Genomic DNA, 23,893 nt, shown 5'->3' with positions numbered 1-23,893 from the left:
CTCCTCCACTGCACACCCACGCTACGGGCATGACTGTGATGCACTTTTGTGGTTTTGTGTGTCGCTGCCTTGCCATCGTGCCATTGTGGCTCAGTTCCCAGCCCCCTTCCCACCTCAGACTCGGGCTCCAGCTTGTCATGGTGGCCGTCTCCATGATCCTCCATCTGCCTGCCCGGACAGAACTATATGGAACATTTCAGTTCCACAGGGAACTTTGGATGTTCTGTGACTGCCAGACCCGGTTCTGGAGGGTAGTCATCATCCGTTGCCGTGGTCGTTATTATCATCATGCTGCCAATGGGACTGTGCTTTTAACAAGACCATGCCTCTAACCGAACCACACTGCTAACAGCACCATGGTGCTAATGGGACCATGTTGCCAAGATAACTTCACTGCCAACATAATCGCTCTGCTAATATGACCATGCTGCTAACAGTAACAGTATTTTTAGAACACTATTTTCATTTCAGTTGTTTTTTATTGCTGTATAATGTTGTCTGTAGAAAACAGGTATTCTGTGAGGTACTTGCTTGCACTGATTCAACCTATTTGCACCATCGTATTCTACCATGTTGTTTACTTTATTTATTTTGGACCTTGTAGATTATGTATTTCTTTTTCATTTTTGTGCCTTGTTTTTGTATTTTTGCTTCCTGCTTTGGTATTTATTGTAGTTGTTTTGGTGAGATGAGATGGTTCTTCTTGTCCTGACCATTTCATTGCATTGTTGACCTTGTGTTGACCTGCATATGACAAATAAACAATAAACTAAACTAACTACACTTTAGAGTCAACTTTGTTCAAATGCTTCTGTGATTCCATCATATATATTTATATATATATTTTTTTATATATATATTTATATTTATATATATATATATATATATATATATTTGAAAAACCCTAAAATTAAGACTGTGATTGTGTAAAACCTATAAAACATTTTTTAAAATATGAGTTCAGTCATATGGGGTTGAGATGGAGTAGAGGTCAAGCATCACCCATCAAGCATATTATTTTATCAACTGAAGTTATTGAACTTCCATGATTTGGTAGATTATAGTATTTTATCAGTTATGTATAGGGCTCAAAATAACACATTACCATTAAATATCCAAAGAAATTTTGTTAAAAGACAAAGTTGTTATAATCTTAAGGGGATAGAGATATTTGTCAAACCAAAATTCAGAACTAGTCTGAAGGGAAGGTCTACCTCAATCCAAGGAGTTGGATTGTGGAATGGTCTAGAGAGTGATGTTAAAAATGTCAAGTCAATGTGTACATTTAAGAAAAAGATCAAAACTGAATTGTTAAAAAAGTATATATGAAGTAGCTTAGTGTGTGTTTTGTATTAGAGTTAGAAAAATTAGAAAGCTATTCATTTTGTACTGTTACTTGAAGATTATTATGTCTGAAATAATTGTTTGAAAAAGGGGCAGATATAAGATTTTTTCTTCTTTCTGCTGCCTTTCATTTTAAATCTTTTGTATCTTTTTTATATTGTTATGGAATTGTTTTGTACTTTTTTTTTAAATGAATAAACTATATATACCATACCAGGTAGGGCAGCCGACCTTGGACCAGAAAGTTGCGGCTCGACTCCCCACTATGCCCACATGTCATGGTGTCCCTGAGCAAAACACCTAATTCCTAATTGCTCCCCAGGCACTTACATAGCCCACTGCTCCACCTGGGTGTATCTCACTTGTGATGGGTTAAATGCAGAGAACTAATTTTGCCATTGTATGGAAACATACAATGATATCATCAACAATAATGTAATCAATATACAATGATGACAACACACAGCACTTTACACTTTACTCATGAAAAGTCCAATTCTTTGTGTACTGTTTCAACTTTAAGTTACTGTATTTTCCGGACCTTAAGTCACACTTTTTTTCAGTTTGGCAAGTCCTGCGATGTAGAGTCCAAAGCAACTTATATTTTCCCTATTCTTGACGCAATTTTTGACTGACACGTTAAATGTTCATTCATTTCATGAACCAAAGAGTAAATATTATCATTTGCAGCTGCGCGAGGGCCCTTTAGGCTTTTGACAACTATATGTTGTTCCTCTTCTGCTAAACACCCCCCACCCCACCGCCCCATCTTCCTCCAGAGTTGGCAGAGTTGTTAGGAAGCGACACCAAGGGGTAACTTGCTTGTCGGACTCGTTGGCTTGTCATGTTAATTAAGACAGTTCAGGATCCCGTGTATGTTATTGTTACACTCTATTTCAGATTAAATGTCTGTTACACTTTCTAAATTACATTTCTAAATAAATGCGATTTATACTCCGAAGTGACTTATGTGTTTTTCCTCTTCATGAGGAATATTTTGACTGATACGCTGATAAGACCTGTACTCCGGAGTGACGTATAATCCGGAAAATACGGTATGTTTCTTTCAAAGATCCAAAATTTTCAGTCAGGTCATTTGGACAGTTTCTTTTTTTGTGCTGAAACGTTTCGCCTTTAATCTGGAAGGCTTCATCAATCAAGGAAACACACAACACAAAACTGATTCTTCCCCCAACATCTTACTTACTGCAACTACTACTAACTACAACACCTGACTGAGTTGCACATTGATGCTGATTTTTATTTTTTGTACATTTACTAACACCATTGAAGGACTAGCAAATCAACAGTTGTAAGTAATAATAGGTAATGGATTTTAAGGATTCTAATGCACAGGACTTTCTAATAAAATGCAAACATAATTTTAATAATATTAATAATACTAAAACTGCCCATATAACTGGAAGCATTGAACTGATACCAGTTGTGCTGTGTGTGTGTTTTATACTTTCAAAATGTACAGAAAAGAAGGAAAATCTGACTCAGGCATGCTGAATTAAAAATAAAATCCTGCTTTTTTAACATTGGGGTTGAGGGATTCCTCTGCTTAATCGTTTGAGTCCCCCTGTGATATAGTGTCCTGACAAGGTTGATGAGCCTTGTCTTCATTTTATTATGGGGGTGCTGCAGTCGGGCTGTGGTCTGCACACTTAGCGGGACACTGAAATCCCACGGGTGGTTGAGGCTGAGGCGGTGGAAGTACTGAACAAGTCCCTGAGAGTCTTTACTCACAGTCTGACTTCCACTACTGATCCATAATTTAACAAACACACAGGAGGTACGTTTTGTAAGGCACACACACACAAATCGGAAATAAAATGCTATAAAACTTGATGTGTGCTGACATCTAAATGTAGCCTATGAATAAAATAATCTTCAAAATGTTTTATTTTTAAACAATATTTAATTATTTTGGTTTGGAAGAAAGCAGTTTAGATTTTGCAAATAAGGATATTCAATAGCCTGGTGAACCTTGCATTCTTATTAGCACTGTCCTTCCACACAGAGGTTATCTGAAGTCCAAAGAGTTATAAACAAATTCAGCCAGTTCAACCGTAAAGGAAGAACAAGCTACTTCCTACCATTCATTGTGAACAGGGATGTCTTGCATCCATGGTGCAGGGTTTTCTCCTACAAAGCCCATATCATCATGGGAACTGGAGGACGACTGGTCAGACAGGTGGGCAGGAAGCAGGGGTGGCCTGTCGTCTTCAATCATCACAATGTCATCTTGTGGCATGTTCACAGTTGGTGAGAGCTGGTAGTGAACTGGAAGAGAGTAAATGGACTGTCCTTACATGTATATAGCACCTTTCTATCTTATTTCAAGATATTCAAAGCGCTTCACACTACAATCTGTGTCCTCATTTACCCATTCATACAGCACTCTACTAGATCGATACAAAGCTAATTGAACAAATCATTCTAAAGAGACTAATCAGAGCTTTATCACATGCATACACTGATGGGACACACATCAGAGGATAAGAGGGGTTCAGTGTCTTGCCCAGGGACACTTTGGCATGTGACTGCTGGTGGATTTGAACCCCCAACTCTTGCATTGGAGGATGACTGCTCCAACCACTCAGCCACAGCCACCCTTAGAGGAAACATGAGCAGTGCATTTAGGTTTGATATTAATGTTCAATATGCATGTATATGCATTTTTTTTTTTATTAGAGATGCCTGAAAACACAATCACTCTGAGCAAGACATGTCAAAAACATGTCAATACAGAACATTTGTGAGCAACATAAGGAGCTTTAAATGTATTCACAAATGCCAAGAATGATACAGGTACAGTAACAGATAACTCAGAAGTAGTCAAATTCCTACAAATATGTGCTACAAGACAGGTGAAAAGCTGGGGCCTCTGAGCCAGGACATTTATGGAACATATTTATATCTGATAAATTATACACATGAAGAATGATCTTGTGATGATCTGTGTCTTCTAGTGTGTTGTTTCCCTCTTGTGTTCGTTCTTGCTCCTCAGTTATTCTCCCTCGTGTAATCAGCTCTTACCTCCGTCACCCGTTGTCCTTCCCAGGCGTTGTCATATGTTTGTCATTAATGTCCCTATTTAAGTTAGCATCTCTGTTCCTCACGGTCTGGACATTTCCCTGTTCCATATTCCCATGTTCCATCTTCCCTCCGTGCCTTCATTGTCATGTAGGTTTGCTGCCCCCTCAGCCTTTTGTTTTGATAATAATTTCTTGTTATATAATTCTTCGAGTCTCCGTGGTCTGTCTGCACTTGGGTTCAACCTCTAACCATCTGAACGTGATAGAATGCCCAAACCAGGTGGGTGGCCACAAAAGATTTTCTGGATGAGTTCTCGGGGCTACATGGACTAATGGATTCCCCTGGGATGCTGGAGCTTCTTGAGGAGGCACTGGAGGAGCAATGTGCTCTGAACGCCTATTTTCGGTAGCCTGTCTTCCTTGATTTCAGCCAAACCAGTCCACCAGTATCTCCTGTGCCAGTGTTTCCTCGGTTACCTCTAGTGGTTTCTGAGCTGCTGACGAAGCAGCTGAGCCCTAATCTGCTGACGAAGCAGCTGAGCCCGATTTTGCTGACAAAGCAGCCGAGCGCAACTCTAGAGACGAAGCAGCCAAGCACAACTTTGCCAATGAAGCAGCAGAGACTGACTCTGTCGACGAAACAACTGAACCTGACTCAGTTGATGAACTCACCTTCCAGTGCCTCCGTGAGAGTCGGTCATGATGCCTTACCTCGTAGTGTCTCTGTGGGGGTCGGTCATGATGTCCCACCTTCTAGTGTCTCCGTGGGGGTCTGCCATGATGTCCCACCTTCCAGTGTCTCTGTGGGGGGAGGCCACTACACCTCACCTCCTTGTATCTCTGTGGGATTCAGTCACAGTGCCTCACCTCCCTGTGTCTCCGTGGGGTTTGGCCATGATGCCCCACTTCCCAGTGTCTCTGTGGGGGGTCTGCCATGATCCCCCACCTACCCCTGTTTCCATGGCTATCAGCAGTGATGACCCACCTACTCCTTGTGTCTCCGAGAAAATCCCAGAGGGCACCTCTCACTCTTTTTCTGAGAGAGTCCGGGGGGACGCCTCTCAGTCCCCATCTGAGAGGGTCCTGGAAGATGCCTCTCACTCTTCCTCTTCACCTCCTGTGGGTCCTGAGTGTCTTGTGGGTCCTGAGTGTCTCTGGGTTCTGAGTCTCCTGTGATTTCCATGTCTCCTGTGGTTTTTGAGTTTCCTGTGGTTCCTGAGTCTCCTGTGATTCCTGAGTCCCTTGTAGTTACCGAGTCTCCTTTGGTTCCAGAGTCTCCTGTGGGTTCCATGCTACCTATGGGCCCCATGCCTCCTATGGTTTCCCTTCCTGCAGTCCCTAAAGCAACTACACCTCTTGCAGTCCCTGAAGTAGCTATGCTTCCTGCAGTCTCTGTGGTAGCTATGCCTCCTACAGTCCCTGGGGTAGCTATGTCTACTTCAGATAAGTTTGTTTCACTGCCCACTGCAGATCAGATGGTTATATCATCAGCTGCAGTCTCTGTTGTGTCTATGTCAGTTGCAGCCTACTGTGTTCTCCACACCAGCTACAGCCTTCCTGGTCTCCACGCCAGCTACAGCCTTCCTGGTCTCCATGCCAGCTACAGCCTCCCTGGTCTTTACAACAGCTGCAGCCTCCCTGGTCTTTACGACAATCGCAGCCTTCCTGGTCTATACGACAGTTGCAGTCTTCTTGGTCTCTATGACACTTGCAGACTTCTTGGTCTCTATGTCAACTGCAGCCTCCATGGTCTGTACATTAGCTATAGCTTCCCTGGTATCTACATTAGCTGTAGCCTTCCTGGTCTCCACAACATCTGCAACCCCCATGGTCCCTACACTATCTGCAAATTTACTAGTTCCATTTTCTACGGTAGATCTCTTGGTGTCTACACCTGCTACAGATCCTCTGGTCATGTCAGCTGTTGCAGAGCTGCTGATCCCTTCACCTGATTCAGAAATGTTTGTCCCTTTGCCTGTTGCAGATCCGTTGGTCCCTTCACCTTCTGTAGAACTCATGGTCCCTTTGCTTGTTTTTTTTTTTTCCCCCCTTTGCTTGTTGCAGAGCTGTTGGTCCTTTCACCTGCTGCATATCTTCTGGTTCCACCAACAGCTGCAGATCCCTTGTCTGACTCACCATTGGCAACTCTCTTCAGTGTTTCACTGGCAGCCACATCCTTTCCAGAGGTAACGTCACTGGCAGCAACAACCTCTCTATGGTATCTTTGCCTGCCGCTGAAGCCTCATCAGTGATCTCTTTGCCTGCTGCCGTGATCTTCCTGGTGATCTTGCTTACACTGGTTCTGCTGACTCCTGGGGTCCCCAATGATAGACGGTCTCCTGGCCACCTGCCAGAGACACTCCCCAGTGAAAGATGGTCTTCTGGCCTCCCATCAGAGCTTCTCCCCTGTGATGTGATTCTCCTCTGGCTCTCACTCAAGACAGACGCTGTCCTCTCCCTCCCCATTTTCCCTTACCCCGCTTCTGCTCTCTGTGTGTTTCGGAGCTCCTGGTACACAACTCCCGAACAAAAAAACACTTTTATGGATCTGACAAGCTGGATTTTCTACAAAATTGACAAAATCTTTTCAACAAAATGACAGGGTCCTGGAGAACCCTCTTGCCTGGCTGAGACTTACACTGCCGGGTACATCAGAGATCAACTAATTTATGGTAGCAGGGATTCTGCTTTTTGGCATCGGCGGGGCTCTGTTTTATCAACTTGAAGAAGTCATCGGCAGCAGTGTTGGCCATGGCAAGCTTCAGACTCTGTGTTTAGTTTGTGCTATGAGGACTTAAAATTAGCTGATTAACGAGCCAAACTGTAAGATGGAAACGATTTGTGAGAATCACAGGCCAGCTGTGCCTGCACTTGGGTTTGACATCTAGCCATCTGAACTGACAAATCTATTCATTTTAAATTGTTTATTTCAACCATACAGTCCCCAAAATTAACATTTTGAGAATTCAGTGTAGGGGAATATATGTACAGGATGTTGGACTTCTGGTCCGGTCAAACTCCTGCCCTTTAACAGGCATTTATTCTGGACCAGCCTCACCATAAACATATATAATCCATGAGTTCATGTAGCAAACTTAATTCCTGTCCCTCGAAAAAAACACGAAGAATCCGTAATTTAAATACAGTTCTGTAACGTTTATTTTCAGTTTGAATTATGACATGAAAATTATGGCAAATATTTAATATGAATGTGAACCAATAATATTATTTTAGAACATAAATGGCATAAATCTGAGGATTTTGAGGAGGGGTTTTGAATCAATTTGGACTAAGGTCTAGCTCTTAACGTTTAAATTTATGTAAGTTTATCTCAGATTCATGCATTAAATTATCTAAACAAATTTAGTTGGCACTATTTTGTGGTCCTCTCATCAGAAGAAAGACGTCCATCTCTCATTAACACAACGGATGCATGAAGGAAGCCGGTGGTCCGCTTTCCCGAGAAGGATGTTGTTTCTCAGGGCTGCAGTTTGTTTGGCTCGTACATTTAGCTCCAGGGTGTTTGAGGTTTTCAGGATGTCCACCATCTTTTCAGCTGGACGTGTCTTCTATCATATGGCTGTTGTTTCTCAGGGAGTCTCATCAACTCTCCACAACCACTCATTCCATCTGCTCAGCTCAGCTGATGATCCAAAGCCAACTTTCCTCATCGGCTGCAGTCTCGCAACTCCCTTGGTGTCTAGTATACCTGGCACCAGGAAGACGGGCCACTTAACTTTTAACCAATCAGAGGGCTTCTTACAGTAGGAGTATTCCACTGTATAATTAATGTAATTAAAATCTCCCTTCTCAAAGTTCTTCAGAGAAGATAATACATTGACCCTTTGTTAAGGGTGTGTGACACCATGCTGATACAAACAAAATGGGTTTTCTTGAATCAGAATTTCAACTGGGGGGAGGGGGGTTAGCTTATTGTCATGGCGACCAGTCTCTGTTGATAAGGCCAAGTGAAGCTCTTTGATCAAGACCCTTCTTCAGGAGTCTCAAAGTCTGGTGACTCAACACAGAAGGTGAATTACACAGGAGGTCCAGAATCATGCAACTTATCAGGGTGGTCCCAACTGTAGATTTTAACACACACAGAGAAGGTTAACAAATAAACTTCCTGTGCCAGAGCAGGATGCCAGTATATGTCCCAGATTAGCAGGAAAGGAGGGGGTAGGGTAGACATAGTGTCTCTGAGGACATTCATCTTAAATGTCTTGGAAGGATGGACACTACATCAGTAACTTCGGTATAAGCATAAAAGGTTTATGAGCTACTGTGCCAAGTTAGAAATGTGTCTTTTACCAGTTACTTAGTAAATTACTTGGGGGAGTGGTGGCGCAGAGGTTAGAGAAGGTGGGCCTGTGATCGGAAGATCGCTGGTTCAAGCCCTGGCACCGACAACATCAACAATGTGTGTGGGGTAGGTGAAGCACCCACACCTGCCCCCACCCTCATTCGCCCCACTCTGGGCCCATGAGCAAGGCCCTTAACCCCCATCTGCTCCTTAAACAGGTCTCTCTTGAAAATTAGTTCTCATGGCTCAATGAGACAACCTGTATAAATAAAGGGTAAATGAAAAAAAAAAAAAAAAAATCTGGTAAGGCTCACATGTCCCAGCTTTTCACTAGCCTTGAAAGCAGCATTACCTTTGTGAATATGGAGCGGAAAGAAAATCGCAAAAGCCACATCACAGAACTGTGATGTGACTCTTTGATATGTGCACTCGTGTTGACTTATATGTCTGCTTGCTGCAGGAGATTTGTGTGTATGTGACAATCTGTATGCACTAGATATGTGTACTTGTGTAAGTTAAAATGTGCACTTTTGAAAAATGTTTTGTGCATTTCTGAATCTTGTTGTACAATCGTGTGACTACTTCTGAGACTAATTTTTCGTCATAAATTACTGACTAAATAATGTGACTGTGCTATAAGTCATGGTACCTTGAACCTCACATTAAACTTCCAAGCATGACATGCTGTCGAACCCTACTAAGAATTCAGGACATTGTGTCCTTGCATTTAAGGATGGAGGTAGTCAGAAATGCATAGAGGAATGTTTGGTAGGTCTCAGACTAGAGTCTGATTCAGGCCCATATATAAAAGGAGATTTGTCATTTCAAGAGAGAAGGTACCCTGACAATTCCCAAGACTTTGTGTGTGGAAGTATCTAGGAAAAGGATAGATGGGAAGGCAGGCAGGCATTAACCTGAGACTGTGCATGAAATCTTCTTATTACAAATATTTCCTCTGTAACACTTTACAATAAGGTACACAAAATATGCTTAACTACTAGGGAACACCTAAGGAACAAATCAGGAGCTAATGGGTAGTTAACCAGTACTTACTGGGGAGCACACAGCCAAGCCTTATAATAGGACTACTGGTTAATTATCTTGCAAATGAAGAGGAACTAATCAAGATCTTATGGGTAGTTACCAAGAAAACCAAAGAGGAACGCATCAGAAGCTAATGGGAACTTAACCAGTACTTACTGGGGAAAACACAGCCAAGCCTAATTGGGGGACTACTGGTTTGTTACCACAGAAAGATAAAATAAATTATCCATTTGAGTTCTGAATAAACCCTGCACCAGTGAGGTCACAGCTCGTAATTGTCAAAAACCTTGAGCATGCATCAGGATGTCAAAAACCTGTTTCCTAATGATTACTGATTTTATTACCCATTAGCTCCCGGTTCGTTCCTCTTTAGTTTTCTTAGTAACTACCTATTAGTTCTTGATAAGTTCCTCTTTATTTACAAGGTAACTAACCAGTAGTCCCCTAATAAGGCTTGGCTGTGTGTTCCCCAGTAAGTACTGGTTAACTACCTATTAACTCCTGATTTGTTCCTGATTCGTTCCTGAGGCGTTCCCTAGTAGTTAATCAAATTTTGTGTACCTTATTTTAAAGTGTTACCATTTCCTCTAGAAAGTCAAATTTTATTGTTTTCTTAGTGTTACAAAAAAGCCATGAAGGGCCACAATAAACAGAGCTTGTGGGCATCACTGAATTATTCAAAGTAGCAATGTATCTAGTGGACCTCAGTGGACCCCCAATGCTTTGTTTAGCATATTAATGATTATGATTCAATTATTTTGCTATTTTTAGTGAAAAAAAAAATCCACTTTTTATAAGAATTAATAAACTACCAGGAAGCTTGCCATATAAGTGAAGGATCAACATGAAATATGATTATTTCACAAATGTTGCATAGAATTATGTAGATTAGAATGACATAACAAGAAAACATATGACATCAACATCACATTTCACAATTTTAAGGAATGCTCTGGACTAAAATGTAGTGGTGTGTGCTGTCATCAGGCTCCACATCTCACTAAAATTAACTTGCTAGTTGTTGCATAATCATGACAGTCTGAGTCATAATGACAGAATAACTCATAATGACAGAATAACTTGAATATAACAGAACAATGTTTGTCGACTGGTAGCATGGAAATGACAAATACTCAACAAATAAAAGGATTTCAATGATTCATGGGACAAAAAACTAAATAAATTAAATTTGACCATTCTGATTCTAATTATTGTTATGGACAAAAGTTGCAAACAGTTTAATTATATTTTCTCCAGTCTTTTCCAAGGGCAAATGTGAATAGAAGGAGAGCGTTCCTGATCTGTATTCTGTCCTTTCCGACTCTCCCTGCTGAGGACGTTCAGAAAAGCTCTTTTGCTGCTCCTCGGGAGTCAAAGTCAATGGGGAATACGCCGGCACTCAGCACCAAGGGCAGGATAAGAGTTGCTCAGCAACATGAGAGAAGAATTAAAATAACAATCTGTAATATCGTCTCAGTGTATGACTTCAAAATGGACACAGGCTGTTTAAAAATCAGACGCAGTCAAGTTGAATGAGACGTGATTTCTACTGCACCTACTTATCTTAACAAAAAATGGGTTTCAAAAACTCTGGACTTCCTGTGGTCTTTGCTTTTGTTTTCTCCATCAGAGAGCCATTTCCCTAATTTATTAGCTTAGGAACAATTGTGTGCAATTACTAACAGCAGACAGCAATATTTACCCTGGCGTGATTCCTACACAAACTGCAGCAACTTAATTTCACTGGTCCCTGTGCAAGATAAACGCGCACTGTGGGGGTAAATCTGAGCACCAATCAACACAGCAGGGAAGTGTGTATGTAGTTCAGCTAAAATTATATTTAAAAAGGGGAAATCAAATGTATTTCTTCTTGTGTGTGTGTGTGTGTGTGTGTGGGTGGGGGGGGGGGGGTTATGTGTCTGATACATTATAACAATTTATTGAAACGCAAAGATCTGAGAAGGGAACATAAAAGTAAAGTTTCTCACTCACTAAATATTGCACTAACATGTTCTGTAACTTCAAATTGTGCTGAAAAAAAAAATTCAGTGTGACTGATGATGTCATCATTAGACAATCAAGAAACTGACCAGCTACTTGTGGCTAAGCCATTTATGCTGGATTTTATCCTGTTTACATCTTTGTGAAACCCAAGATTTGTCGGGATTAGAATCAGTATGAAAAAGCAAATTCAGGAAGCGAACAGGAAGTGTCGATGGATGACAGAGAGACTTTGTTCCAAGAGAAAACGAAAGCAAAGCAGAGCTGAAAAATCAAAACAGAAACAATAAAATGGCAACAAAACAAGGAAAACAAACAAAAAAATACAAATGCAGCCATTAGGAAGCATTATTATGACACACTGCCGGGGGGGGGGAAGACATATAGAAGAGAAAAATAATTATTTATTTATTTTTGTACACACACACATCTAAAATAGCAAGTGTATCATAAAAAGTATTTTTTTTTTTGTTCAGTCACATCATTTAGCCTTTATTTATACAGGTAGTCTCATTGAGACTCGAGAACTCATTTTCAAGAGAGACCTATTTAGGGAGCAGATGGTGGTTAAGGACCTTGCTCACGGGCCCAGAGTGGGGGAAATGAGGGTGGGGGCATGTGGGTGCTTCACCTACCCCAACCACATTTTTTTTTATGTTGTCGGTACCGGGGCGTGAACCAGCAATCTTTCGATCACAGGCCCACCTTCTCTAACCTCTGCGCCACCACTCCCCCACATCAGAAAGTGAAACTATTACATACTTTAGATCAGGGCTATTCAACTGGCGGCCCACAGGCCACCTCCAGCTCGTGGGCGACTTCAGTCCAGCCCACCAATGAGTTTATTTTAAAAAAGACCAACATGCATGGCTGATTGGTAACTCTAAATTGTCTCTAGGTGTGAGAGAGAGAGAATGGTTGTTTGTCTCGTTTGTCTCCATGTGGCCCTGTGATGGACTTGCAACCCTTCCAGGGTGTACCCTGCCCCTGGCACAGTGTTTGCTGAACATGGGCACCGACGACCCCCGTGACCCAAAAATGGAAGAAGCAGGTAAAAGATAATGGATGGATGGAAGGATGATTCAATGCAGCAAAATAAACAAATTAAAAAGGTAACCGGTCATTATGCAAATACTTGGTTTATTTACAGAATGACTAACTGCTGGGTGTCTGGCCCTGAGCTGCTGGCTTTCGGTAACTGTGCCCCACTGAACAGTTTTAGATTCATTACACATAGAGGGAGATATTTCAAGCCTTTGATTCTTGCCATTTTGATAATTATGGCTCACAAATAATGAACAAAACTTGTCTCAGAAAAATAGAATATTGCAAAGTAGTCCAATATTAGAAAGCCATGATGTCACACCCTGATCAGCTGGTTAACTCCTGGACATGAGCTACAAATGACTAATTCTTCAAGTCCAGCCACCCTGAACCAGAGACAGCATCAGAAGCATCTTACCCGTTGAGGACAAAAATAACTGGACTTTTCTCTCAGAGGTCCAGTGTCCTCTTTTCACATGAAAGTAAATGTTCATGTAATTTATAAATCAAAGTCCCAGAGTCTGGAGGAAGAGTGGCAAGATCCAGAATCCATGTTGCTTGAAGTCCAGAGTGAAGTTTCCACAGTCAGTGATGGTCAAAGTCCATGTCCTCTGCTGGTTCTCGTTCTCTGGGTTTTCTGAAGTCCACAATCCCTGCAGCATCTAGCAGGACATTTTAGAGCTCTTGGCGCTTCCTTCTGTTGATGAACTTTGTGGAGATGCTGAGTTCATTTTCTAGCAGGACTAGGCACCATCCCACACTAACAAAGGTAGCAAAAGCTGGCTGTGGATTATTCTAATTATCCGAGACACAGAATTTTTTTCTTCTTCATAATTTTAGGCCATAATCATCAAAATTACAAGAAATAAACACTTAAATTAATTAATTTAATAATAATTAATTCCATGTGTAATAAATCTATGTAATCTATGAGTATCACTTTCTGGAAAGATTGACAAAATATTGAACTTTTTCATGCTATTCTAATAAATAAATAAATAGAAAATTGGCAAAAGGCATATTGGAGATTCCCTACCCATGTGGAAAACGGTACTGCATTATTAATTTTGCTGCAATTTGTTGTTGGTAAACAAAGAAGGTCAAGTAAAACAAAGCAGAGAACAATATCACTCAAGTTGATTATTAAACCATTTACTTTAAAAGAAAAAGAAGTGCAAGCAAAGCAAATAAAATTGACCAAATGAAGAAAAAAAGGAAAAAAAAAACTTTTTCGCCAACATCTGTGCAACTTCAAGCCATGACAGCTTTTAAACCTTTGTGACGAGAAAAGTATTTTAATATACTTACTGTACAACTGAATCTTAAAGCCTCAATATTTTATTGTTGCACTACTCCGCCTAAACAGTTGATATGGATGCCAGCACTGAGCAGGATAAATAAAAGCCAGTTCCCACACAGGCAGCATGAAGGACAAGTGCAACTAACTGAATTATCCCTTTACTGTAAATCAGCAAGAAAGAAGTGCATAAACTTGTATGCATAAACTTGAAGAAAGAGTGTTTCTTTGTTTAATTTATATTTTTGTAACACACTTCATAACTTTATGGTGAATAGTGAAAATGTGAATGCATGTTAACAACAAAGTCCATGCGCAATAATCCAGGTATACAATCCAACATTTTTCAGTGAGGTCATCTAGATAGTTTTTTTTTTTTTTTTGTGCTGAAACGTTTCGCCTTCGGTCCGGAAGGCTTCATCAGTCAAGGAAACACTCAACAAAACTGATTCTTCCCCCAACAGTTTACTCCAAAGTGGAACAAACCAGTTCTGCTTGTGATAATGTAGTGAACTTAATCTGGTGTCACGACTAAGCCTAAGGTCAAAACCCTTGACCTTAAGAACCTTGTGGGACAGAAACTGTCATTTCATTGATTTGAATCCAGAGATACAGGTTCACCCATCCTGAGACTCTCTTTCTTGATAATCAAGTGAAAGAACACTCTCTTTTTATTATCATTACTATTTTACAAATGTTGATAATCAAAGTGTCTTAGTTCAAACCATTTTAGATGTTGCAGTGAACTAATCAATTTTATTAACTGTGTAATGATTTTTAATTCTCATGCAAAGTTAGAATTCATGTTGAGGTCTGTTACAGATTTTTATGCATTTTCTGACTTCTGCCTTTGAATGAGCAAGTGTACGTTTCCAGGGTCAGGAGTGAAGCAGACATGCGTTGGAACAACTGTCCTGTTTATATCCTCTCAGACGTCAACAGGGGGTATTGGCACCTGTTTCTTAAACTCGCCAAAACAAAACTCTCTCTGTCTGTGAGAACATTTCTGACCTTTCCATAACAATTCTTGCTGCATTCTAACCTTTTACGTCACAAAACACACCCCGTCTGGTCGGTTCTGGCCAATGGGAATACTCCCAGATGAACCGGGAAAACAGCTCTTTAAAATGTCGGTACTTCCTGGTCTAACCAGTTCTGTGAGGGTTCTGTGAGAGTTCTACTCGGTTCGGTTGAGTTCAGTTCTGTTCAGTTCTGTGCGGGGAAGCCCAGTTCTGGGAGCCGGGAAGATCCTGACATGACAACAGAGCTCTTCCGAGTTTCATGGGATTATAACATTTTCCACTGAGGTGAGCTGTGAGGGACAAAAAGCTGCTACTCCGGACGAGTAACAGCATCCTACGGAGACGCTGAAGGGTGCGTTAAACGGAATCTCGCCTGAGACATCTCCAGGTAAAAGAGTTGATTTCACCACCTAAGTGTACTGTAAGGAGAAGCTGAAGAAAGCCCGGAGAGTGCCGTTCTGCTCACACTCCCTCAAACCCCATCTTTTACTCTTCTTTAAACTTCTTTCCCATCTTTAAACTCCTCTCTCAAGTAGAAATTCTTCCAGATATTTAGAAATGTCTGTGTAAAGTGCTCATCCACCGCCGTGTGGGTAAAAGATCATAATTGTACAGTTTTCATAAATGTCTGTGGTGAAGCAACGGAAAAATCATGGCCGTATGATTTTTCCTGATTGATTGCTTATGTTGTTATTTTCATAATTTGCCAAATTAATGTAAATGTTTGATGTTAAACTTTGATTCTGTAAATAAATGACCGCATTAATTTTGATGGGTCAACTATAAATGACGTCTCACGTTTGCATTTCATTAAATTCAATGCACGTTTTATTCAGTTCAGAAAAATGAGGAATCCGTGTTAATTGATGAATATATCTGAGCATCTGTTCATCTACAATAAGATGGTCTCTTTGGTACGCCCCCTCCTCCATTGCTGGCCCTCTTCCTTGTTGACAGTCTTGTCAAACTGGTTGAAAACAAAAAAGTCCATGCTCAATAATCCAGGTATACATCCATCCATCCATCCATTATCTTTACCCGCTTCTTCCATTTTGGGTCACGGGGGTCGCCGGTGCCCATGTCCAGCAATCACTGTGCGAGGGGCGGGGTACACCCTGGACAGGTCGCAAGTCCATCACAGGGCCACATAGAGACAAACGAGACAAACAATCATTCACTCTCACACCTAGGGACAATTTAGAGTTACCATTCAGCCTAACATGAATGTTTTTGGTCTGTGGGAGGAAACCAGAGTACCCAGAGAAAACCCATGCATGCACGGAGAAAACATGCAAACTCAACCCAGAAAGGCCCCCGGACCGGGATTTGAACCAGGGACCTGCTTGCTGAGAGGCAGCAGCTCTACCAGTTGCGCCACTGTGCTGCCCTACAGGTATACAATCCAACATTTTTCAGTCAGGTCATCTGGACAGTTTTTTTTTTTTTTTTGTGCTGAAATGTTTCGCCTTCGTCCAGAAGGCTTCAACAGTCTGGTTTGTGCCACTTCGGAGTAAGCTGTTGGGGGAAGAATCAGTTTTGTTGAGTGTTTCATTGACTGATGAAGCCTTCTGAGCACAAAAAAAGAAACTGTCCAGATGACCTGACTGAAAAATGTTGGGGTGAATGCATGTTATTTCGAGACTTCAAGTGTTGCAACAGGTTTGAAAGTAGCTATTTATGTCACGATTCACGCCTGTTAGGTTAGAATACAGTTACAGTTTACTTAGATTCTTGGGGGTGGACAAAGATCAAAAATTTTCAGCCTATATATCAATTATCAGCATTAGCCTTTCTCTCCCAGTATCGGTGGTAGTAAAAATGGCCACATAAATCAGGTTCTAATACTGTATGTAAAAACAAAATTTTATTTGAGATATAAAATGACAAATACCAGTGCAATATTCCTTCTTTTTATGCAGTTCTAATAAATAGAGTCAAGTGGCAAAATAAAATAAAATAATAATATTGAAAAGTTAAACAAAACGATAAAAGTTTTTAATCTGTCATTTAAACTACTTATTGGCTGAGTTCTGCCTACACCAATGGGTCTGGGGCCTCGAAATCATCTCAGAATGACCACACCAAACCAAGACCCAGCAGGCTGCCCGACTCTGACTGCTCCATCCCTGGAGGATGAGAAACGGCTCTGCACAGTTACGCAGAACCTTATTAAGACTTTGAATGCCTCCAACAACCCACAAGCTAGATGGGCTGCCACAGTCGATTTCCTAGAGGAGTTTCACCAGTAGCTGCATCTCGCCAACTCCCCAGGTATGTCTGACCTGCATGCTGATGTGCTGAGAGAACACTGATCTTCTGTCACTACCCTCGGTGCTTCCTTGGTTCCCTGTTCTGCTGCAAGGGGTCCTCACACCTACAGCAGCCCCTGAATTGGCTCCCATTGCAGTCTCAGTAGTTTCAACACCTCCTGCAGTCCCTGCATTCTCCACGCAGTGTGAGGATTCAACCCATCCTGAGGTGCTAGACTCTCCTTTTGGGGGGTGGGCGGGGAATGTGTCTAGGTAAACAAAGGTTGGAGTACAAACTGTGTTCTGATAAACAGTTTCTCCTCCAAGGCTGTAGAAAAACTGACCTTAAATGTTGGCCACCATATTTACCTTGTGAGTTTATGGCAGTGTATATTATTGGTGTCTATATAGTTCCAGATGCTAATGCTAAAGACACTCTGCAGGATCTACATGACAACATCAGCTTGCTTCAAAACAAGCGTCGGGAGGATTTTTACGTGGCGGCTGGTGATTTTAGTCACATAAACCTGTAAGACACTCTGCCAAGATTTTATCTGCATGTCACAACTCCACCAAGGGGAAATAACACACTAGACCATTTATACCAACATACACCCACCTTGATCTGTGGCAAGATGGCACCAGTGTGTTTGGCGAGTCGTCTACCGCTCTCTATTTTTCTGGTTTTATTGTTGTTTCTGTGCTGTTTTTCTGATGTGAACTCTCTACTGGTGTATGATCGCCAGACCCTTTTGGGGCTTTGTCTGCTTACTGCAAAGTTTTATATCGCTGTCATGAAAAGCACAATTCTTTGCCCCCGCTGTTGGCCGGAGTTCCATCTTACCTGTGTTGGACACCACACCCCTATCGCCGGAGAAGGCGTCACCGGTGTCGAGGTAAACGCGGCGGGCTCTTGGTGAGGCTGAGGACTGGTTTGGCAAAATCGCCAGGAATCTTCCTCTCCCAGCTTGGATCAGTCCCTGGACAATATGCTTCTTGGCGCTCCTTGGACTCTGTTGATTCCTAGCTGGTACCTGTTATTGACTCAGATCAACGCTTCTTTCCTCCACGTCTCACTGCTCCATGTCTGCACTGGTGAGGTGCCAACCTTGGAAATCTGCAACACTTTGCATGGACTACTCCTTATTTGCTTCGCCGGACCCAGTTCCCATCAGGATAGGTCTGGTAAACGCAAGATCTGTTGCAAACAAAACTTTTGTCCTGAAGGATTTTTATTTGTCTCGGGGTTTAGACTTTCTCTGCATGACTGAGACTTGGATTTCTCTGGGTGAGTCCAGTGTTTTTTTTTCAGAACTATTACCCCAAGGTTGCTCATATTTTAATACCTCAAGGTCCTTGGGTCATGGAGGAGGTTTGGCGATTATTTATAAATCTAGTTTTGACTGTAAGCAGCTGTCCCTCCCACCTGCGTTTTCTACCTTTGAACTAAGCATGTGTGAGTTGGGCTCCTCCGCTTCTGTGTGCCGTCATCTACCAGCCTCCTAAGTATAATAAGGACTTCATACGTGACTTTTCTGATTTCTTGGGTGATTTTTACGTACAAATATGAGCAAGTTTATTTCCTGGAGATTTTAATATTCACGTGTGTTACACTGGAAAGCCGCTGGTGAAGGATTCTTAGATGTAATGGATGCTTTTGGCCTCACTCAGTCAGTGAAGGGCCCCACCCATGAACGTACACACACCCTGGACCTTGTTTTATCTTATGGTTTATCTATGTTTAACTTGGAAATTGGTGATGCATTGTTTTCAGACCACATGCCTGTTTTATTTGATTTTATTCCTGTTTCTAAACCTAAGTCATGTGCTCCTGCTCAACATTGCCATGTTTTTAACCCCCTCCTCTGCTGCCCATTTCTCCACTGTCTTTAATTGTTTAGATTCACAGCTCTCGGTGTCTCTCAGCACTGAGGATCTTTCCTTATATTTTGATTCTTTATGCAATGCTGTATTGAATGACGTGGCCCCGATTAAAACCAGGCGATCAAAGTCAAGATCAGACCCATGGTTGAGTGACCATACTCGTGCCATTAGACAGGAATGCAGGAGAAATGAACGCAAGTGGAGAAAGGACAAACTCAATGTCTCTTTTGCTATGCTGAGAGAGAGTTGGTGTTGCTATCAACAAGCTGTGAAAACATCCAGTGTAAAATATTTCTCTGACATTATTGCTGCTAATTCTCACAACCACTGTGTTCTTTATAATACAATCAACACTGTCCTCAATGCACATGAACCAGTCCCTTTTGAAGCATCCGGAGAACTTTGTGATAAATTTCTTCATTTTTTTTCTTGGAAACTCTAGGACTTGTATCTCTTTTCGTCCCATGACCCTTCCATCCCAATCCCCTGTCTGCTGTTTTTGATCATTTAGAGCCTATTTCCCTCTCCTATCTAGAGAAACTTGGCACTAGTATGAAATCATCGGGTTCTCCGCTTGATGTTTTTCCTCCATATTTTCTTGAGGTATTTTCTACTGTTTGTTCCTTTATCTTAAAAGTGATCAACAGCAGTTTAATGTCTAGTGTGGTACCATTTTAGATATGCTGTGGTGCAACCATTGTTGAAAAAACTTGGCCTTGATCCATCTTCTTTGTCAAACTTTAGGTCAATCTCCAAGTTACCCTTTATATCCAACATTTTGGAAAAAGTTGTTTACACCCAGCTGAAGGCCTTTATGGATGAATTTAAAATTTTGGAGGTCTTCCAGTCTGGTTTTAAATGTACCACAGTGCTGAATCTGCTCTTTTAATGGTTTTTAATTATATATTTTTAGCATTGGATTCTGGAAACTCTTTTACTTGTGCTATTAGATTTAACAGCTGCTTACGACACAGTCAACCATAACATTCTAATCTCCAGACTGGAGCAGTGGGTGGGCATCATTGGCTCAGCTCTTCAGTGGTTTAGGTCCTACTTTTCTGATAGAAGTTTCAGTGTGATGATGGGTAATTTTACCTCTGCATCTGCTGCCCTCCTGTCTGTCTTCAGGTCTGGTGACTTACAGGAACTGGGGAGGGCAAGGAAACAGCTGACTGCTGGTATTAAGAGGGCCAAAGCAACATATGCACAAAAGATCCAGGGATATTTCTCCTCACAAGACCCACAGAGCATGTGGAATGGCATTAAGTTCATCACAGACTTTAAAAGCACAATGCCCTAGGAACCCATCATTATCTGATGCTCTTAACAGGTTCTATGCCCACTTTGTAGACCCAAATAGACCACCCAGCACCAGACTCACATCACAAACTGAAAAGAAGTTATTCAGTGTGACCTCTGCAGAAATAAGGAGGACCTTCTGGAGGATTAATCCTCACAAAGCCACTGCCCCAGACAACATCCTGGGGAGGATGCTGAAGGACTGTGCCAATCAGCTCTGCGGGATGCTGGACAATATCTTTAACTCCTCCCTCATCCTAGCAACTGTTCCCACCTGCTTGAAGACCGCCACCATCATCCCAGTTCCTAAGAGCTCTGCAGTGACTGGTCTGAATGACTACCAGCTAGTAACCCTCACTCCGGTAGTTGCTAAATGCTTTACAAGACTGGTCATGGCCAATATCAAAGCAACCATCCACACCAGCGAGGACCCACATCGGTATGCATACCACACAAATCAATCAACAAAAGATGCCATCTCCTCTGTGAGCCACACTGCTCTCACCCACCTGGAGCAGAAGGACTCCTATGTCCGTATGCTTTTGATGGACTTCACATCCACCTTCAACACCATGATTCCCCAGACCCTGATGGATAAACTACTCACACTAGGACAAAGCCCCTCCCTTTGCAACTAGGTCCTGGATTACTTACAGGCCACAGTTTGTCAGGATACAGAACTTCTCCTCATCCACCATAATCCACAGCACTGGCTCCCCCTCAGGGCTGTGTGTTGAGACCCCTCTTTTTCACTCTGCTCAAATATGATTGTGCACCTACCCATCCAGGTTGTCATATTGTAAAGTTTACAGACGATACAGCAGTGGTTGAATGTATCATAAACAATGATGAGTCTGGCTACAGGCAGGAGGTGGAACACCTGGAGAGCTGGTGCAGGAAGAACAACTTCCACATTAGTGTGATTAAGATTAAAGAGACGATTGTGAATTTCAGAAGGAGCAAACACACTTGAACATTGAATGCTTCTAAGAACTATCAAAAGCATACTACTTTGCAAAAGCACCTTATGGTATTATTGTGCATCTTTTCGTTTCGTCTGCTACCAAGCAAGTACTGGTGATTTTATTTCAGATGTTCTTCATTTAAATTTTAGCAGATGTGCAAAATAACTTCACCTTTCTACAAAAGGTTTAATTAGTGTGTTAACATTTTTTAAGAAAATAAAAGTTTTTTGCAAAGTAGTATTATAATATGTCTCTTAAAGACAATACATCACAAATAATCACTGGACATATCTGCATGATGGCCAAGGATTTTGCAAATAACTGTTTTAATTAGAAAGTCTTAGAGCTCCTCTTCCAATGTCATAACACATTTCCAGTCAGAACCTCTTGACACATGAAGTGACACCCCAGCATTGTTAAAGTCACCCCTTTTTGCCATGTAGCTAAAAGACACATAATATACAGTACATCATTTGGACAGTTATGACCAGGGCCACCCTGATGCTTTGAAAGGTGAAAATAATTAGAGGAACTGCAGCACTCGGTGTTCGGCAGCTGTCTGCATAATAAGCATGGTGGGAAATCACAGCCCTCTCACAACTAGTAACTCCTGTCCTGATTGTAGTTAACTCCACATGACTTTATGGCTAAACTAGGAAAATGAGGCACACAACACATGAAGGTCAACTGGAGCAGAATGTGCAGAGATACTTAGGGACCAGTTTGATATATAATAGTAGAAGAGGTAGATAACTTTTTTGAACAAAGTGTTACACGCATCTTTCTGACTACTGAAAATCACAGATTTTTATCAGACCTCTAAGTTAGCTGTTCTGTCCTTCTATCCATTATCTTCCGCATGTTCCAAAGTTGGGTCTCATGGGCAGCTACTTGAGCAGGGAGGCCCAGACATATCTTTCCGTAGCCACCTCTTCCAGCTCTTCTGGGAAGATTCCAAGGCATTCCCAGGCCAACCAAGAGACATAGTCTCTCCAACGTGTCTTGGGTCTTCCCTGGAGTCTCCTCTCAGTCAGACATACCTGAAGCATCTCAACTGGCTCCTCTTGATGTGGAGGAGCAGCAGTTCTACTCAGTCTCTTCCAGATAACTGAACTTTTCACTCTATCTCTAAGGGTGAGTCTATACCCTGTGGCAAAAACTCATTTCAACCGCCTGTATCCACAATCTCGTTCTTTTATCATTACCCAGAGTTCATGATCATAGGCAAGTGTAGTAACATAGACTGACCAGTAAATGGAGAGCTTTGCCTTACAGCTCAGCTCCCTCTTCCCAACAACGGACAGGCACAGAGTTTGTAACACTGCAGATGCTGCACCAATCCATCTGACAATCTCATGCTCCATTCTTCCCTCACTCGTGAACAAAACCCTGAGATACTTGAACTCCTCCACTTGAGGCAGAACCTCACCCTCGAACCGAAGAGAGCAATTCACCCTTTTCTGACTGAGGACTGACTGATTTAGCTGTTCCTCCTGGAGGATGGTTCTATGGACAAACAAGTACCACTGAAAATAGGTTGGGACTGATTGTATGTGCCTAGAATTGGGGTGTTTAAATGTGAAACTCATCACATACAGTCATCTCCAGGCCAAAGGTCACTTGAACCTTAGTTTGAGAGAGGAGGAAAATAAATCATCTTTGTGAAGAAAACTTGTCCATCATTAAACCAGGGTGGGGACATCCGTGTCCAATTGTGACCTTCTTAAATTTCTGTTATTGCATGTATCACTCAGCCCTCTGTGAATAGCAAGCGTTCATCAGGGCACTAAAGATCTGTCGTTAGGCTGATGGTCCTCCTTTATCATGTGATCTGAAAAGCGCTCATAGACTAATCTCAACACCTCGACATCCGTAATCATGTTTTAATTGTGCTTGCTGGTAGAGTTTTTTTAATGTCTCAAATCGTGTCCTGATAGACAAGATGTGAATGATCTTTTTTGTAATACCACAATCTACCCTCATGTTTCTCCCCCTTTTTCTATCTAAGATTATTATTCTGGTAAGGATAAGAGAGGCCGCGACGAGAGCAGCATCTTTGTGCACTCCGTCCATCTTCCAGACGACTGCATGTACATGTTCTCGTTGTATCTCGGTGCAATGATAATAAAGCTTATTCTGATTCTAATGCAAACAACTAGTTCTGGATGTCAACAACAAACTGATTGATCCACTATGATAGGTGCTTTACTGCAGCTCCTCAGACTGACAAAGTCTTTTGGACTAAAGATGAAACGTTTCAACAAGCTTTTTGCCTTTTTTTTTTGTTTGTTTATCTGTCCAGAAGACCTGACTTAACTTTGTTAGACAACAAATCTTAGCTTAATGTGGATGTAGTGGACTAGGCCCATGTCAAAAACTAAGTCTAAGGTCAAAACT

General features: G+C 41.7%; 1 protein-coding gene across 1 annotated transcript in view; it reads right to left on the bottom strand.

Annotated features, from left to right (window-relative positions):
- The window catches only part of LOC119426846 (partitioning defective 3 homolog), a 98,130-nt gene that overhangs the window by 35,632 nt on the left and 38,605 nt on the right, over positions 1-23,893 (bottom strand). Inside the window, exon 3 of the mRNA XM_037694429.1 lies at positions 3,447-3,633. Coding sequence (XP_037550357.1) covers positions 3,447-3,633 — 187 coding nt within the window. The remainder of the gene's footprint in view (positions 1-3,446; positions 3,634-23,893) is intronic.

This window comes from Nematolebias whitei, chromosome 20 (genome assembly GCF_014905685.2).
Source record: "Nematolebias whitei isolate Nwh7 chromosome 20, NemWhi1, whole genome shotgun sequence".
NCBI classification, from domain to species: domain Eukaryota; kingdom Metazoa; phylum Chordata; class Actinopteri; order Cyprinodontiformes; family Rivulidae; genus Nematolebias; species Nematolebias whitei.
Note: the sequence above shows the minus strand (reverse complement) of the source record. Positions and strands in the feature narration are given on the sequence as shown.